This window comes from Engraulis encrasicolus, chromosome 8 (genome assembly GCF_034702125.1).
Source record: "Engraulis encrasicolus isolate BLACKSEA-1 chromosome 8, IST_EnEncr_1.0, whole genome shotgun sequence".
Taxonomy (NCBI): domain Eukaryota; kingdom Metazoa; phylum Chordata; class Actinopteri; order Clupeiformes; family Engraulidae; genus Engraulis; species Engraulis encrasicolus.
In genome coordinates, this window is record NC_085864.1 from 7,246,871 (window position 1) to 7,249,370 (window position 2,500).

The following is a 2,500-nucleotide window of genomic DNA, read 5'->3' on the forward strand; positions in this document are numbered from 1 at the left end:
ATACTGTCGGCGGAAATAACTCAATTTTGGAAACTGAAAAGACGTTCAATTTAGGCTGAATTCACTAGCCTAGCATTTCCCATTGAAATGACCGGAGGCGGGACTTATTCACTCTCTCCAGTTCTTATACTACCTTCATGATTTGTCCCATCAGCTGCGGCCATTCTCAATAAAGATCTGCCTAGGGTAGGCTAGGCTAAAGTAACACAGTGTAGATATGTTAAGTGCACCTTAAACAGTCTTTTAGAAGTAGTATGGTGACTTTTACATGGTTTTAATATCTGAGTGAAATGGACAGAGTAATTTGTTTTTTTAATTTTATAGCTTTTTATCTTATTCTTACCCATATCTGTTTTTTATTATGTTGAGTGTGATGTGTGTTTGTATTTGTGTGTATTTTATGCCATTACCAAATATACAGTTCCATTTTATGTAAGTTTAATGGACAATAAATAAGTCTAAATCTAAGTCTAGCCCTCCATCTCATGGTTGGGAGCATACTAAATGTACATCCACCTCTCACTACTGTCAAGGCCAAGTTGACTCATAATCTATCACAGGCAACAGCTATTTCCAAATGATGGGTTTCGGGGGGAGTTTAATTGCTCACTGTCTCTATTGACTTCGGTTTAACAAGGCTGCCAAAGCATTTAAATTACTTAAATGTCAGTCAATTTAAGCCCTGCTCCATATATTTCGTGGGTGAAATAGTTGTTTTGAAGGCAGCTTGAGGCGATGAGTCAGAATTACACCACTAGGATTTTTCAGGCAGCTTGAAATAGTTTTTCATACTGTATATATATTTTGGGACTTTTAAGCCTTTATATTTCAGGATAGGACAGTTTAGGAGACAGGAAGTGAGTTGGGACAGAGAGAGAGAGAGACAGGGAAGGATCGGCAAATGACCCAAACTGGAATCGAACCCGGGTCGCCGGTGTAGCAGTCCAGCAGTCAGTAGCAGTCCGTTAGACTCACGGCTGGGCCGGAATAGATTTTTTTTAGAGATCACGGTTTGATACAGCCTGGCATTGTCATCTGTAATGTCCCAAGGGAGGGATGAGGGATGGGGCTAAACAACTTCAATTGTATAGAAATAGACCACACTCTCTTGCTCATTCTCTTCACTAAAATGTTAAATATTCCATGTCCAGGTTAAATGACAAAAACATATATCATATCTGTATGAAATTGCTTCAGTCAAAGTCAAAGTGTACTTAATTGTCAAAAATCTATGTGCAATTTAACTAATCATATACTGTAGTTAACACACACACACACACACACACACACACACACACACACACACACACACACACACACACACACACACACACACACACACACACACACACACACACACACACACACACACACACGTGCAGTCAGAAAGTTAATATCTTTCCTTCTCCACTCGTCCCTGGCAGAGGAGATCCTGGACGATGGCGTGGGTCTCATCCTGGAGACGTCTGGAGACAGCCTGGACGACGACTCTGACATATTCAGCGATTCCGACGTCTTCAGAAAGGTAATGAAGGAATCCTGAACTTTCTAGTTTCGCTGTGTCTGCTTCCCTTCAGCTGCTTCTTGCCATTCATCCAATCCATCCATCCATCCATCCATCCATCCATCCATCCATCCATCCATCCATCCATCCATCCATCCATCCATCCACCCCATCCATCCATCAGCAAGCAGGCATTCAGACACAAATAAACAAACAAACAAACAAACAAACAAGCAGACAGACAAACATCCAGACAGACAGACAGACAGACAGACAGACATCCAGACAGACAGACAGACAGACAGACAGACAGACAGTCAGACAGAAGAAAATAAACATATGGACACAAACACACGCATAAATCAACAAAGGAGAACAGCATGGAATTTCATGATCAGAGCCTCCCTCTGGTGATATACCACCCAAGGAATCTGAATTCCAAACTTTGGAATGATTCCAGAATTCCAGATTCCAGATGGGCACTACACTGCCATCCTGCCCTTCATACCACCCCCTCTGCCAACAGCAACACTCTGTCGTTCACCCATCACCAACAGCATCCTCCATACCCGTCCCTCACCTCCCTCACGATAGCATCACTACCAGCCCTGTACTCTTGCCATCACTACCACCCTGTATCCTTGCCATCACACAAGCGCCAGCACCAGCATCAGCTGCCCTATCACCCGCCTCTCCCCCATCACCACTCTCTACTTCTCCCTCTCCTCTCTAACCCATCACCCTTCCCTCCTCGTCCCCCTCCCCCATCACCACCTCACTGCACTCCTCTCTCTCCCATCACCCCCTTCTCTCCTGCCTCCTTTCTCCCCACCTCACCCCCCTTCCCTCCTCTCTACCTCCCCACCTCCCTGACCTCCTCTCATCTCTTCCCTCCTCCCTCCCCTCCTCCCCTCTCTCCCTCATCACCACTCTCTGCTTCCCTCCTCCCCTCCTCTCCTCTCTCCCCCATCACCACCCTCTGCTTCGCCCTCCTGG

At 45.4% G+C, this 2,500-nt stretch overlaps 1 protein-coding gene across 3 annotated transcripts in view; it reads left to right on the forward strand.

Moving 5' to 3' along the window:
• tiam1b (TIAM Rac1 associated GEF 1b) overlaps positions 1-2,500 on the forward strand; it is a 114,174-nt gene that overhangs the window by 80,925 nt on the left and 30,749 nt on the right. For all 3 annotated transcript variants that reach the window (XM_063204898.1, XM_063204900.1, XM_063204899.1), the window contains one exon: positions 1,425-1,525. In XM_063204898.1, coding sequence (XP_063060968.1) covers positions 1,425-1,525 — 101 coding nt within the window. The remainder of the gene's footprint in view (positions 1-1,424; positions 1,526-2,500) is intronic.